The sequence below is a fragment of the Sinocyclocheilus grahami genome, unplaced genomic scaffold (genome assembly GCF_001515645.1).
Source record: "Sinocyclocheilus grahami isolate Dianchi unplaced genomic scaffold, SAMN03320097.WGS_v1.1 scaffold1107.1, whole genome shotgun sequence".
NCBI lineage: Eukaryota > Metazoa > Chordata > Actinopteri > Cypriniformes > Cyprinidae > Sinocyclocheilus > Sinocyclocheilus grahami.
In genome coordinates this window covers 270738-285987 of record NW_015506286.1, presented here as the reverse complement: position 1 = coordinate 285987, position 15250 = coordinate 270738, and the positions used below count along the sequence as shown (strand labels likewise).

At 35.7% G+C, this 15250-nt stretch overlaps 1 protein-coding gene across 1 annotated transcript in view; it reads right to left on the bottom strand.

Moving 5' to 3' along the window:
* Positions 1–15250, bottom strand: part of LOC107566866 (PH and SEC7 domain-containing protein 1-like) — a 37780-nt gene that overhangs the window by 15153 nt on the left and 7377 nt on the right. Inside the window, exons 6-13 of the mRNA XM_016252427.1 lie at positions 12845–13090; positions 10875–10955; positions 8845–8926; positions 7922–8011; positions 6604–6613; positions 6146–6238; positions 2581–2639; positions 1885–2112 (exon numbers count right to left, since the gene is read on the bottom strand). Coding sequence (XP_016107913.1) covers positions 1885–2112; positions 2581–2639; positions 6146–6238; positions 6604–6613; positions 7922–8011; positions 8845–8926; positions 10875–10955; positions 12845–13090 — 889 coding nt within the window. The remainder of the gene's footprint in view (positions 1–1884; positions 2113–2580; positions 2640–6145; positions 6239–6603; positions 6614–7921; positions 8012–8844; positions 8927–10874; positions 10956–12844; positions 13091–15250) is intronic.

Genomic DNA, 15250 nt, shown 5'->3' with positions numbered 1-15250 from the left:
CGGTGTGCTGAGGCCGAGGCCTCCGGCCAGAGAAGCTTATGCTAAGTGGTGGATCAGGATGCTATTCCATAGCCTTGAGCCCTCTGATCTCCCCTCTCCTTCGGGGGTCATGGCTCACTCCTCCAGAAGTTGGCCATCGGGATGGCGGGCCCCGCCTACTTTAGCCATTCCTGGCTCCCTTTTCTCTCGCCTTAGTTGTGCTCTTCCACACTAGGCAGGGATTTGCAAGTCTGGCGGCATGGGCATTCTCGTTCCCGTAGCGTTTCGACGCAGTTCGAGTTCCTGAAGGGGAACATCTCCAGGTTACGTATGTAACCATGGTTCCCCGAAGGGAACGAGACGCTGCGTCTCAGGGCCATACTTCCGGCATCCCTGCCAGCGCTTGCTTCACTCCTAGAAGCTGACGCCAGTTTCACCGCACGTGCTTTTATGCTTTCTGGTCGTTACGTCACCCTGCCCGTGCCGTCTTGCCCATCCATTGGACTGATTACACATGTGATTCAGAGCATGGTCACGCTGGAGGCATTCCCGTAGCGTTTCGACACAGCGTCTCGTTCCCTTCGGCGAACCATGGTTACATATGCAACCTGGAGACGTTTTTGTACGCGTTTCTAAACCACAATGAAAAATAATTAAGAAATACAATTATAATATAGGATATATATCATATATTAATATAATAAATAAATAAAAAAATTTATATAAAATAAATATTTGAATATTTAAAATATTAAAAGAAAATAAAAATAAATTAATAATATATAAATTAAATTAAAATATATTTTTAATAAAAATTAAATACAAATAAAATAGCTTCTAAATTAAACAAAACAATCACAGATGGTGTTAGCTGTTGTCGGCACGGTCTCCAACTGAACATTAGCACTTAACTGACACATCATCTGTGTAAATGACGAGTCTGTGTGGACGTCAGTCATCAAACACCTGCGTCACAGTGGAATCCTGGGTTGGCAAATTAATCTACACTGATTCTCCGACAGAGTCAAAGACTGTGCCTATATTGGACAAAATCTCAAAGACAAAAATTATTCATAAATTAAATAAATGTGTGTTTTTTTTTCTTCTACAAAGCATAGCTGAATGATTTGCCTTAGAGATCATTATACGATGTATATAAAAGCAATACAAGTCTATGCTATGTCCTAATTTAGATGGCAAACTAAATATGCATGAGAGAAGGACTTTAATAAGCATATTAACTCCCTCCACACGTCCTTTCATCTAGAAAAAAGAAACCTCAGCATGAACAGCTAATAATCTCAATGTGTATTAGAAATTCAGCAGCAACACAGAGCAAATTTACCCTCTCAGTCCTTCAGGGCAAAACAAACTCAATGCTCATTTCAAAGACATAAATAGGAAAACCAATTCCGATAGAGATATGAAGTTTATTTTTCTTTTAGTTTATGCCTATTAGCTTTGAGATAATCTATAAGCTACTGTACTCTTAAAAGTACACTACACTCTTAAAAATAAGTATTCCAAAAGGGGGATTTGCAGCATAGCATGTCATAGAAAAAAAAATTGTTGGACTTCACAAAGAACTTTCCAGTTCTTAAAAGAACAATGTTTTTCTTAGTGCAAAGAACATTTTAAAACTCGAAATATCTTTTTTTCCACTATAAAGAACCTTCTGTGGAATGGAAGGGTTCTATGGATGTTAAAGGTTCTTCATGAAACCATTAATACCATTAAAGATTCTTTATTTTTAAGAGTGTATGGTCTTTAAAAACACAAATCAGAGCTGTATCTGATCAAAAGTGGAGAATGATATTTGCATGGTCCATCTATGTCATTTTTGGCACAGATGACTAGGTGAGCAGGATAAAAGATGAACAGGTAAGTGATACGAGACAAGGTTACCCTCTTCCTCTTGCGGGCCTGCGGGTGGTTCTGTCCATCTTGTGCTTTTCCCAGGAGGTCTGGAAACACCAGAGGTTTGAGCGATCGGGATCTGGGCGTTCGCGGGTAACGGAACGGGTCCATCATACGGAAATCTCGCCCGTATCGAACGGAGCAGAGCGAACGGGAGCGCAAGCGTCCGGCTGAGTGCAGACTGTTCACTCCAATCATGTCTGAAACTGTAGTGCACTATGGGAAATAATCAACTCCAGGTGGGTTTTTGGATCTTCAAATGAGTTCACTCTGATGTTTTTCATCAAATATTCAACTAAAAAAGCGTAAAAGTCTTCCCGTAGGTCATGGGTTTGATTCCCAGATTAAGCAAGAACTGACTTTAAATGCAATGTATGTCGCTTTGGATAAAAGCATCTGCCAAATGCATAAATGTGAATCTTCAATAAGAGAAACATATGAAAAAACCCAACATGGCTTCCTCCTTTAATAGACGAGGTAACTCCAAATACAAAAACCCCCCCAAAAAACAAAAAAATCTGGCTGAAAAATGAAGGAAAATCCAAGTGTTTAGATAGACTGATGCGAGAAAATAAGTGCTGTGGGTCCTTTTTTGCATCAGGTTTGTAAGTCCAGCACAGATTTGCGGTCTTTGCGATCACTTAAAACTATATATGCCTTGAGACCATCGTCTTAATATCTAACCTTAAACATGAAAGCAATATGAAACGTGTTCAGCAACGCAACAGTGAGTCTGCGACCATCTGTAGGACAACAATACATGACACGTTACATTTGTGAGACGCTAAAACTGGAGAATCAAGTCATTCAGAGCAAAATAAAAAGGACAGTGATCTTGAAATGTACTGTATTTCCCTTGCGGACTCTGAACACATGTAAAGGAGGCTTACAAACACCACCTTCTACAAGCTAAACATTGCAAACAGCGAGCGGCCAAACACACACACACACACAGTGATGCCACAGATGGCAAGTAAAGCTTTCGGAAGTGTGAAAGAACAGCCGGGATCTGACAGATGGAATGAGGCGAATGGAAACCTGGAAAAACATGAAATGCACACACGACGCCCTCACAAAAGACACAAAAAGAGGTGGTCAGCGCGGCATACAGGAATCCCCACACCTGCAGCAGGTTCGAACAACGAGCCAAACTCAGCACGCAATGCAAAAAAAAAAAAAAACACCCACAGAAAACAATCCGAGGGGAAGACGGCTGAGAGCCTGTTGCTTTTGGAGCTGGAGCTGGTTTTCTTTCGTCTACAGCCTAGAAGGACCAAACGCTTTCAGAAAATGTGCATCACTCCTCTTTGCGGTCAATCCATCTGGGATCCATGATAGGTCTGATGGATTTTTTGGGACGGTCTCCTCAAAACCGAGTCACAGATACATGTCCATGTACGATCTAATAATGGCCACTTCCTCACGTCGTCCTGTGTCGTCTTTGCTGTTCTGTTTTATCTTTCAGGCTCCGCAGATGGAAAGTCTCTAAATCTCAGAGAGACTCAAAGGAGGCTGCAAGCTCTCTCTCTCTCTCTCTCTCTCTCTCTCTCTCTCTTTCAGGTTTCAGGCAGCCAATCACAGCGATCCAGCTCCCTCAAACACACACACACACACACACACACACACACAAACACAGACAGACAGACTCGGCTCGCTTCGCTTTGAATGCTGATTAACATTCAGCACTTGTGCTCAGAGGTGGGACAGCGAGAGGGAAGAACATGGAATTATGGAATTATTATGGGAGAGAGATGAACACAAAGAACATCATAAAACGACAAGTGTGACTGGCGAATAGTTCAGAAAAAAAAGCTCAGTAAAACATCCAGCTCACCATAAAAATAAAAAACAAACAAACAAAAAAAAAGCATTAAATTAAATTAATTATTATTCTTATTTTTGATGCATTGCAGTAATGGCAATGATATTTTCTTCTTTTGATTTTGGGGAGAAATACAGCCTGACCTTCTTGACAGATTTCATTAGATTTATCAGTTTTTATTGTGTGCATATTTAATGCAATATTAATAATTAAAAATGTCCAACCAATTTTACTTCATATATTTGGATTATGTCAGCACATTAAATATGCAAATAGAAATGATTAAATATTAAATCTTTATTAAATATTAAATAAAATACACAATTTAAAAAAAAATTATATATATATATATATTCTGAGACTTGTTATAGCACTTGCATATCAATGCTCTTTTGTTGATTTTGATTGCTTCCATTGTTCACATTTGTAAGTCACATTGGATAAAAGCATCTGCTAAATGTCTAAATGTAAATTTAAATACACACACACACATATATATATATATTAGATTATTACATATATCTCTTTATGAGATATCTAAACTTTGAGACCAATGTGAGCAAAGCAGTTTTTTTGATGAGCATGCATTTCTTTGTAAATGTTTTATTAATAATGTATAAATTAGGATAAATTTAGATTTACAACTATGATTTGATTCTTACAACTATAGCTACACTGCAGATGCATTTTAAATATAGTTCATTTATTATTCATCGTACTGTAACATATTCAAAAACATATCTTGGGCAGAAGTGATCTGCATTTTTAATATCCTAAAATATTACTATAATATTTAATATCAAAGACTAATATTTTTGCATTACTTGAGTAAAACGTTGAACTTAAACATTAATATGAATTTTGAAATGCAGTTTGTTTTCCTATCACTTGAATTGCTTTAATGAAATGAAATTTTAATTCAACTTAAATGAACATTTCCTTGCACAATCATTACTCAAACTGTTTTCAACAAATTTGAAAACGCAGAAAAGCATGATTATTGCTGACAGCCTCCAAGCAATTCATTGGCCTGGATGATATTTCTGTCTGTCAGTGGAATAGCGTGGCATGCTGCGCAGGGACTGAATGAGCATCACCCGGACGGCCCTGTAGTTTGAACAAAGCGATTAGCCGCTCGGTCTGAGTTGAGTGAATTTGCTCAACAGGACAGAGCTAATTGTTTTCACCCCCCGTCTGTCGTTATCTCCACACACAGACTGACTTGCAGTTAAATGGGTCGCCGTTAGCCCATGACCACCCTATCAGTGGCACAGCCTCAGTCCCGCCCCTCCATCTCCATGACGATGATGCACTTCAAGCTCTCTTCACCAGCGTGTGCAAAAGCCCACAAGCAACCCACATGTGAGAGACACAGTCACAAATCCATCGTCTTTCACCGCTGCACTAAATAAATGCCTCCTGCGGGACACACAGACACAAAATCTTTGCATCTGACCTCCTTTTTTCCATCACAGATGTGACTTGATGTAAACTAATAATTTTGAATAAATAAATGCATGTGAACAAATACATCGCTTGCTTTAACCCTCTGATGCTGGTGTCCATTACAGTGAAAAAAACAAAAAACATTCACACACTTCAAATATAATAGGAACTTATACAAAATCATTTATAAAACAATATAAATATTCTAAATTATTTTATGAATAAACAAATACACCTACTGTAGACTCTAAATAAAATAAGAACCCCAAAATTAATTTGACAAGTTATTCATAAACTGATATATTATTATAAAGCATAATTTATATCATATTGTAACAAAACACACAAATTCAATATATATATATATATATATACTGTATAGAAATGTAAATAAAAAAAAGTTAAAATAAAATAAAATAAATAAAATAAGCAAGCAAGCCAAAAGAACCCATGGTTAAGAATGGAATTTTTAAAAATTTATTTGATTTCTTTTTATTTATTTATTATTACATTTTTTCAAGTCAATCAAAAACCCATGATTAAGCACAAACAAGGCTATTTACTATTTCACTAGCGTCTAGCAACATGCTGCGTCAATATATAATTGTCCTGCTGTGTGCTCACTGGTGTGTGTACATCGTCTTTGAAAGAAGAGTCATCCAGTCAGATTTTAGAGCCAAAACAATCCATTTTATATTAAACAATAACCCTGTTCGTCCAATAATTAGCACCCCACAATAACAGCTTTGCTTTATATGACAATGTGCGAGTGAAGTGTGCTTATGTAAGTTGTCCTGCTCAGCTGTTGAGTTTAAATGAGAGAAGCAGAACGAGTAGGAGGCAAGAGTGTGAGAACTGATGTTGCAAGGGACCGAGAAAAGGATCGCCAGAAGGAAAGAGAAGTGAGAGAGAAAGAGAGGTCGTCAGAAAAACTATAGGGACTGATTTAAAACACTTGGCATGAACAGCAAGAACACAGACCGATCTCCATCGGCTCTCCTTCGCTTCGTCGATCGCTCTTCAGATGCTTTCTGTCCCAGCGAGAGTCAGTGTTTTCATCAACAAGATGAAGGACTGAAACACAAGCAGCTCCTCAGATAAAGCTCACTGCTGCGCCTTTAACAGAGCACTGAGATTGCAAAGGATTCATGCCATGGAAAACAGGATTTTCTCTGCTTTTTTTCCCAGTCACAATGCGATGCGGATTTGCAAAGAGGCCATTATTGAAGAATGCGTCAGTGCAAACCAGACTGAACCAACAGCAAACCCACCATTTGTTAGCTATGTTCAGAACAGCATACTATCATAATTCTCTTTCTATTACTGTAGTATACACTATGCATAATGTGCACAGTATAAACATTTTCATATGGAACTTGCTGAATGCATTTTACAACATGTGCAAACAGTGTCCCACAATGCAGTTCTTTTAACCTGACCTTCCACTTCCTGTGAAAAATAAACCCAGAAACGTCTTATACAGACATATCTGCTGCATGACACTTAAGCACATTTAAAATGCAATTAAGCACGTTTCCCAGTTTCCTGGTAACATTGAATAAATGAATAACTGTAAATATATATTAAATAAATTTTGTATACGTTTACATTTTTGTAAAATTAAGAACATTTCCACAGTATTTTCCCATTGTAAAGCAAAATAAATAAATAAAGTACACACATATATAAATATTACATCACACACAAATAATTTTTTTAACTGTTATTTTAGTTTTTTTTTGCATTGCGACGTTTTTTTAATGACAATTAAGCACATTTAAATTCTCCTTCCCGGTAACATAACCCACTGTAATGTAAAATATTCTTACTCCTTTAAAAAAAATATTAATAAATAAATAAATATAATATTATTAGAGTCCTGCAGCAGCTTCAAAACATCACTACACACACGACGCGGCCGCTCTTGGCCCCAAAATCAATCTAAACCTCGTTTAGCTCATTAGTATTAACTCAAGAACTCATCTGATTAGTTCAGAATGTGCCTGTAGGGTTAATGAATGGAAGCAAACCATCCCGTTTCCTACCAATGACATTACAGCACTAATCTAATAATATAAACCAATAAATGACCTACTAAAGAGTCATCGCTTCCCACCGGGACACAGATCTCTCCTGCTTCAAATCAGACTCAGCAGCGCTGAACGCATAATAGCACAGCTGTCGCATGACCACACAAGTGTACACACCATCAACCCATGCCAAAACACACACACACACACACACATGTCTGGTCAGCTATCCTTTTGGGGACTCTCCATGGGCGTAATGTTTTTTCTACTGTACAGACCGTATATTCTATTGTCCTACACCAACCCTACCCCTTAACCTACCCCTCACAGGAAACTTTCTGCATTTTTAGATTTTCAAAAAACTTAATTCTGTATGATTTATAAGCTTTTGTACCCATGGGGACCACAATTTAGGTCCCCACCGTGACACGAGTTCCCACGAGTCTGTGTGTAGTCAGGTTTAAGTCCCCACCAGGATATATAAACCAGTAGACACACACACACACACAGAGAGACACACACACACACAGAGAGAGAGAGACACACACACACACACATGTACGAACAACACACCTGCTAAACATCTCTAACCCATCTACTGAAGACGGCCTATTGACATGCATATCTTCTCTATGGAGAATGTACCATCAATAATAAATAATGCAAACAATACAGTTTCAAAATGCTGCTTTAGTGAGTTATATTTATGAAATACACAGTACATCACCTTGAGGAGTTCTTTAGGAAAATCATGGCTGCTGTTTAGTCCTTCTAGATTCCCAATGAACTGAGTGCAGGACATTCGCTTGCCAACGTTCTGCCAACAGAAAAGACCAACACACACCTGATAAACGAGCTGTTATCAGTCCTCAATCATCTGCACAATAACACAGAGAAATCAACAGCATTCTGCCTGACTAAAAGAACTTTTACACATTTAATGATGCAGAGGATAATATATATATATATATATACACACAGAGAATAATAATAATAATTTAAAATGCAATTAATCACATTTTTCCAGCGTTTCCCCAGTGTATTGTGAAAAATAATATTCTTACTCCTATAAAGCGAAAATTTGAAAATGTATAATTTTATAAAACGAGAATACAATTATATTATTAAATACATATAATATACATGTTAAATACTTTTTAAAACTATTATATTTTTATACAATGTTTTAAAAATAAAATATACTTAATATTTAAAATATAACAAACTTATTTCAGTTAGTTGCAAAGTTATTTTTGAAATACTGAAATGACTAAAACTGAGATTTTAGATTTAAAGACTTAGATTTAAAGATAGGCCTAATTTTATTTATGGAAACCAAAATCCCTTTATTTGTTATTTGTTATATAGATTCTTAAAAAAAAAAAATCCAGGACATTTCGTCACCAGATTCAGCCAATGATGCATTTGAAGGTGCTCAAAAAGTCTGTAAGTTTGTAATTTATTGCACATTTTCAGATGAGATGTCAGAGTCGGGCATTTTCTGCCTCTGAAAGTCAGCATGAGATGTCCTACATTTAATCTGCGAGAGCATGAATATATGAATGTCTGGAGCTGCAGAAAGGCTCTGGAATACATCATCTGATATTGTGGACTGAGGAGTTTCATCAGAGGAAAGCTGAAATCGCTCACAGTTCTCATCAGGACCATAAACCTGTTACCATGGCGACAGTGAGTCTGGCTTATAACAGGCGTCATGTGTTCGCTGATGGCCCTAAACCCTTTAACAAAAGCACAGGAGCAGCGCTAAATAGCCTGCCAGCAGACAGAAATCAGCAGTGATTGACAGACCCCAGATCCCTCTGGACGTCCATCTCGCAGCCTTTTCCAGTGTTGAAGGGTTAAACAGAGCGCTTAAACTCCGTAGACTTCCATTAAGTGCATTCCTGTTTTTTTTAAATTTTGTTTTAAAAACGGAGATATTGCAAACAACTCTATTGTTTGCAATCATATTTCTGAGCATACAGAGCTGTTGACGTTCATTTGTAGGCCAAGCCGGAAGGCTAATTCACTACAGGATCCCTTGAGAATTTCAAATAGGTTTTTAGATTAGCAGTTAACAGACTTTCATGCATGGCTGCTGTTTAGTCCTTCTAGATTCCCAATGAACTGAGTGCAGGACATTCGCTTGCCAACGTTCTGCCAACAGAAAAGACCAACACACACCTGATAAACGAGCTGTTATCAGTCCTCAATCATCTGCACAATAACACAGAGAAATCAACAGCATTCTGCCTGACTAAAAGAACTTTTACACATTTAATGATGCAGAGGATAATATATATATATATATATATTAATTGCATTTTAATAATAATTTAAAATGCAATTAATCACATTTTTCCAGCGTTTCCCCAGTGTATTGTGAAAAATAATATTCTTACTCCTATAAAGCGAAAATTTGAAAATGTATAATTTTATAAAACGAGAATACAATTATATTATTAAATACATATAATATACATGTTAAATACTTTTTAAAACTATTATATTTTTATACAATGTTTTAAAAATAAAATATACTTAATATTTAAAATATAACAAACTTATTTCAGTTAGTTGCAAAGTTATTTTTGAAATACTGAAATGACTAAAACTGAGATTTTAGATTTAAAGACTTAGATTTAAAGATAGGCCTAATTTTATTTATGGAAACCAAAATCCCTTTATTTGTTATTTGTTATATAGATTCTTAAAAAAAAAAAATCCAGGACATTTCGTCACCAGATTCAGCCAATGATGCATTTGAAGGTGCTCAAAAAGTCTGTAAGTTTGTAATTTATTGCACATTTTCAGATGAGATGTCAGAGTCGGGCATTTTCTGCCTCTGAAAGTCAGCATGAGATGTCCTACATTTAATCTGCGAGAGCATGAATATATGAATGTCTGGAGCTGCAGAAAGGCTCTGGAATACATCATCTGATATTGTGGACTGAGGAGTTTCATCAGAGGAAAGCTGAAATCGCTCACAGTTCTCATCAGGACCATAAACCTGTTACCATGGCGACAGTGAGTCTGGCTTATAACAGGCGTCATGTGTTCGCTGATGGCCCTAAACCCTTTAACAAAAGCACAGGAGCAGCGCTAAATAGCCTGCCAGCAGACAGAAATCAGCAGTGATTGACAGACCCCAGATCCCTCTGGACGTCCATCTCGCAGCCTTTTCCAGTGTTGAAGGGTTAAACAGAGCGCTTAAACTCCGTAGACTTCCATTAAGTGCATTCCTGTTTTTTTTTAATTTTGTTTTAAAAACGGAGATATTGCAAACAACACTATTGTTTGCAATCATATTTCTGAGCATACAGAGCTGTTGACGTTCATTTGTAGGTATATATATATATATATATATATATATATATATATATACACAAATCATAATACTCACACGTACACACACTATTACATAACTTGTATATATAGTATATTACTAAACATTGTATTAAACATTACAAATGTATGAATGAGAAAACAGAATTTAGAATAATATTAAACGTGACATGTTGAGGTAGAAAGACTGAAGTGAAGTAATATTCTGAAGATTATACTGAGTATTTTCTTATAAAACATACTTTAATAATAGCTCAAAATAGTTAATAATAGCTCAATAATAATCATTTGTGTTTGTAGTTCAACAAAAAGAAAGTCACTTTTCATGTACTGACCTTAGTGCTTGGTCCAAAGTCATTTCAGTAAAATTGAAGTAGCGCAGATATTCCTCTGCCACCAGGCGACTGAAGTCATTGCTAAAAAGGAGTCAGATATGAAAAAGACGATCAAAGAAGATGACAATGCAAGAACAAACAAGGAAGGAAGGGTGACAGACACGACCAAGGCCTGTCAGAGATACACCGCTGGATGAACATTCCCATGATGCACCTGTCAGAGAGAGAAGAGCTCTTAAAATACAGACGCTGTGAGCAATAAAAGCTGCATGAAAACCTGCTTTATATAACAGCGGCACAGAGACCGGCACAGGACAGAGAGAGATGTGCAAACCACAAGGTCAGAGAGAAGATGCTCAAACTCACTGAGGATTGATTTCTTCTTCAAATCTGACTGCATTTACTTTTTAACATGTTCCTGATTTTACTGTCAACAATTCGGCGTGCACATTATTCTAAAGAAAATTCATTATTGTGATCAGAATCTTATAAAAAAAAAATTAATGACAAGCTCCGCTTATGACATAAAACAAAATAAAACATAAAATATAAAAATGACAGCATAATGTATTGATAAGACATGTGCAACAGCGTTGTTAAAAACATTTTTTTGTCAATTGAAATGAATCTGAAAGTTTTCTAACAATTAAAAATTCTATGGAGTCTATTAAATATTAAAAACATTGATGAACAATCTAAATGAAAATGAGAAATTTAGCTTTTTCAACTGACTGAAATACGTTTAAGTACTAAAAATGACTACAAATTTAATTAAAATAAATGAAACCCAAATAGAAATATTAAAACCAACAAAAACTAATGAAATGACAAAAGCACATACCAAAATAACTAAAATGTAAACTAAAATTAAAAGGATAATTGAAAAAAACTGAAATGTATTAATATGCGAATGAATTATATAGAGTGTGTATATGTGTGTGTATATATATATATATATATATATATATATATATATATACACACACACACACACACACACTCTCTATATAATTCATTCGCATATTAATACATTTCTGTATGGTGACACTTTAAAATAAGGTTTCATTTGTTAACATTAGCCAACTACATTAGTTGACAAACAAACAATAAATAATACTTCTATAGAATTTATTAATCTTAACATTTACTAGTACATTTAAGATCAAAAGTTGTATCTGTTAACATTAATGCACTGTCAACTAATATGAACACAAACATTTTTATTAACTAACATTAACAAAGGTTAAAAAATGCTGTAAAAACATATTGCTCAATGTTAGTTAATGTTAACAAATGAAACTTTATTGTAAAGTGTTGGCATGTATAAAGTAACAGCATTAACAATACTAAATAACACTAAAGGCACACACTTGAAGAGGATTTACTCACTTAAACAATATCTGAAACAAAATATAGGAAAAAATGCAAACTTATATTTTAGCGTGTTTCTCATTTTCGTTTAGTTTGAAGTTCTAAAAAAAACTAAAACTAACATTTAGTTAAAACTATATACACACACACATTTACAAATAAAAACAGAAATGAAATAAAAATGACAAAAACCAATAAAAAAGAAAGAAAAATCTAATTCAAAATAAATAAAAAAACTATAATAGTAATAATAGCAACTAAAATTACACTGTTCCATATTTCTGGATGGATCATCTAAATGTGAACAATTTAGAAGAAATAATTTTGTAAGAACCAAAGAGAAAAAAAATGCATTAATAAAAATAACTTCACTGTAATAATTTGAACATTTTATGAAGATTCTCAAAAGTGAGTGTTGCTTGCCCATTGTACTGTAGGTGTTCTGGGTTGTTTCTGGTTTTCTAATACCAATTTATAAACAATAAAAATAGTAATGCTTGCCTTTTCTGCTAAATACTGCTACATTACATTCATGAGGACAATGACAGATTAATACAGCAATACAGTGACGATCTGCATCCTGTCCAAACAGTTTCTACCTGTACGGTGTGTGACAGCGGGTCAGGACGCTCCTCTCCTTCAGCGCAGAGCAATGCCAGCAAAACACGGAGTGGGCTTTTTTTCTCAGACCATCTCTGCCAAAACGCCTCTCTGATGCGACTCTCTGGACCTCAGCCATGTTTGTATTAATGCTCAGCTTTTTGCAGTCCACCTGAGCCGTTTGTCCAGAGACTACGCTCTCACTCATCTCCTCAGGTGTTTGTGGACATATGAGACCAGTGCTGCTGTTTGAATCTCTTTGTGACTGAATCAATGTTTTTAGTCGTTAAATATCTCGATTCCAAAGATCCTGAAATTTCAATCCATCCTTATACTGTTTAACTCAGAGACTTGCCAGATATTTCCTTCCCAAAGAGTTTCCCACTGTTATCTCTCTCTTTGTGAACATTGCTGACGCTCTAATGACTTCAGTGCGGTGTGGCATGTAACATCTCTCAATCTCTCCCTCTACAGCGGCTCCTCAGTTCACACACTCTTTAAAATGTACAAACCTCTTGTTTTCTTTCCCATGATTCTCTTTAGAATAGTTGAATAATGAATCATTTGATCACACACACAGGTTTGTTTTTGTGAAAAGTGGGGACTCTCCATAGGTGTAATGGTTTTTATACTGTACAGACCGTATATTCTATTGCCCTACACCAACCCTACCCCTCACAGGAGACTTTGTGCTATTTCAGATTTTCAATACACTCCATTCTGTGTGATTTATAAGCGTTTTGAAAAGTGGGGACATGGGGTAATGTCCTGAAAAGTCACCTTCTCCTTGTAATACCTGTCATACCTTTGTCATTATACACATTTATGTCCTCATTTGTCACAAAAACACGTACACACACACACACAGCAAATGAATACATTCACTGCTCAAATGAGTGTTTAATTTTTCTCTGGACATAGTTTAGTTATTTACCGGCTACAACTAAAGTCGCTTAAATTGAAAATTTCACAATGAATTATAATTAAAAGGTATTTGCTTCTGCATTTACAGTAAGTGCGGTTGTCAGTCCGAAAACTCTGTAGTACAGTTTTGCGGTAAACAGCCAATAAATCAGTGCATGGGGAAGCCGGAATAAGTCTGTTCATATATTTGATAACTGGCATGCTTCTGAGACTGACATTCAGCAAGGATGCATTCAATCGATCAAAAGAGAGATCCAAATACATGCATAATATTATAAAATACTTCTATTTCAAATAAATACTGAACTTTCTATTCATCAAAGAATCTAGAAAATAAAATGTATCATTTCCCACAAAAATATAAAGCAGCACAACAGTTTTCTATATTGGTAATAATAAGAAATGTTTCTTGAGTCAAAAATCAGCATATTAGAATGATTTCTGAAAGATCATGTGACACTGAAGACTGGAGTAATGATGCTGAAAATTCATTGATTACAGCAATCAATTACATTTTAAAACATATTTAAATAGAAAGCAGTTAATTTAAACTGCAAACATTTTACATTTTTAAAAAATCTTACCGATCAGATCAAATTTTGAATGATAGTGTATATTCACATACAGTCCACTTGATGATTAACCTTATACTATGTTCTCTGCACTCTTACCCATGTAGTCGAAACATAGAACGAAAGAGAGAAACGGAGAAAGCTAAAGAAAGAGTTCAGACTGGGGTTTTCTGTGTCACTGGGCTTAACGTTTGGCTAAGCACCTCCACAATGCTGCAACTGTTCCTGCCATGCTAAATGAACAACAGACACATTTTAATTGGCATAACAAATGAGCACTCATTATAAGACAACTAAGGATCTGATTGGTTCATAGGTTGGCTGACCAGTGCAAATCCATTATGTTGTGTTTATACTTAAAACTGTTGCACCTGATCCAATTTAGGGATTTTCAATACAATATTTTCTAATGAAATGTGTGAAGTTTGATCATTATGGGCAATTGCAATAGTGATTCTTTTAATTCTAATGGTGTGCTTAATTCTAATACTGACGCCTTTGCAAAAAGAACTTATGAATGACTGTCACCACCTAGTGGTTTACTTTAGCTACTACAGGATGGTAGTGTAATATTGTAGAGCAGTGCTCCACTGTGCTTCCAAATACATAACATTTAGAACAGGTGCTAACTTTTTTTTTTTATAAGACACAACCAGAATAGAGACACGGGACATATAAAATATCATATTATTCATCCTATAAATAAGGATTTATGGAGCAACATTCCTCTGATTGAAAATATATATATATATAATTTCTCAAACTATTCCCAGCCTCCTGGGTTTCTATGCGTCTCAAGGTGATCTATGCGGCAGTAACTTCTGTTCTCTGCCAGCAATCGTCTTTGCTTTTCATCTGTCCTCCACACACACACACACACACACACACACACACACACACACACACACA